Here is a 1,081-nt window from a genome sequence, read left to right as displayed (position 1 = left end):
GGAGTGTGTGTGTAAGTGTGTGTATGTGTCCTATCAGTTTTAACTACCCCCCCCCCTCCGGACAGAGACGAGTGAATGGACGTGTGGACTTTGAGAGATCCTGGGCGGACTACCGGATGGGTTTCGGTGACCCGCACGGCGACTATTGGCTTGGTCTGGACGACATGGCTGACCTCACCAGACGTGTAAGTCAAGACGGGGAACTCGTCTTAGTCCCGTCCCAAACTAAATACACTAAGCTAAGTGTTCTCACAACGCATCAACGGGCCCTATACAAAACTGGCGTAGGAATATTCTGACAGCACAATACTGATACAACACAATATTGACACAATACTGACACAAAATACCAACCTGACATAACACAAAACTGACACAGCACAATAACAACATAACACAATACTGACACCGTACAATACTGACATAACATACAAACCTGACACAGTACAATACTGACACAATACAATACTGACACAACACAATACTGACACAACAAAATACTGACACAGCACAATACTGACACAACACAACACAAAACTGACACAATACCCAAAAAGTCAGATGGACCAGTGGGTCCTGCAGTACACATACCCTGTACAGACTTACAGCCCTGCCTCTCCACCCCTTTAGGGTTTGTCCGCACCAAAGCAGTAGCTGCGCAGTAGCTGAGCCGAGCCGGTAGAAGCAGTTCTTGCAGTAGGCTCGAGTGTCCGCAACCAAAGCTGTTTTGGCTAGCTGTCCAGTAGCATTCAGCTCGTTGGCTGCTCGTGCACTGCTCAGTATCAGCGTGCATGTTCTCACCAAAAGCAGTATAAAAGCAGTGTATATTATAGTCCGGACAACACCAAATGGACAATTTGTGGACCTCACTACACGAAATCTAAGAGGCGAATCTCTCTCATTTTTTGCATGCGATTCTGAATTCTAAAAGACCTAAACAATCTCGATTTTCGTGCATATGCGAAAAAAATAAAGATGTACTGTCTATATAATCAATAGTAATTAATTTCTTATTAAACTCAACACCGCACACTTTTTATAGCAAGCACGGTACAATGCTAAAACCATAACAATACAGGGT

The 1,081-nt window shown here is 44.4% G+C and overlaps 1 protein-coding gene across 1 annotated transcript in view; it reads left to right on the top strand.

Moving 5' to 3' along the window:
* Nucleotides 1-23: 23 nt before the first annotated feature.
* LOC101853607 (ryncolin-1-like) overlaps nt 24-1,081 on the top strand; it is a 20,502-nt gene continuing 19,444 nt past the window's right edge. The window contains exon 1 of the mRNA XM_013079873.2: nt 24-185. Coding sequence (XP_012935327.1) covers nt 24-185 — 162 coding nt within the window. The remainder of the gene's footprint in view (nt 186-1,081) is intronic.

This window comes from Aplysia californica, unplaced genomic scaffold, assembly GCF_000002075.1.
Source record: "Aplysia californica isolate F4 #8 unplaced genomic scaffold, AplCal3.0 scaffold00067, whole genome shotgun sequence".
NCBI classification, from domain to species: Eukaryota; Metazoa; Mollusca; class Gastropoda; order Aplysiida; family Aplysiidae; genus Aplysia; species Aplysia californica.
This window is presented reverse-complemented; position numbering and strand designations above follow the sequence as displayed.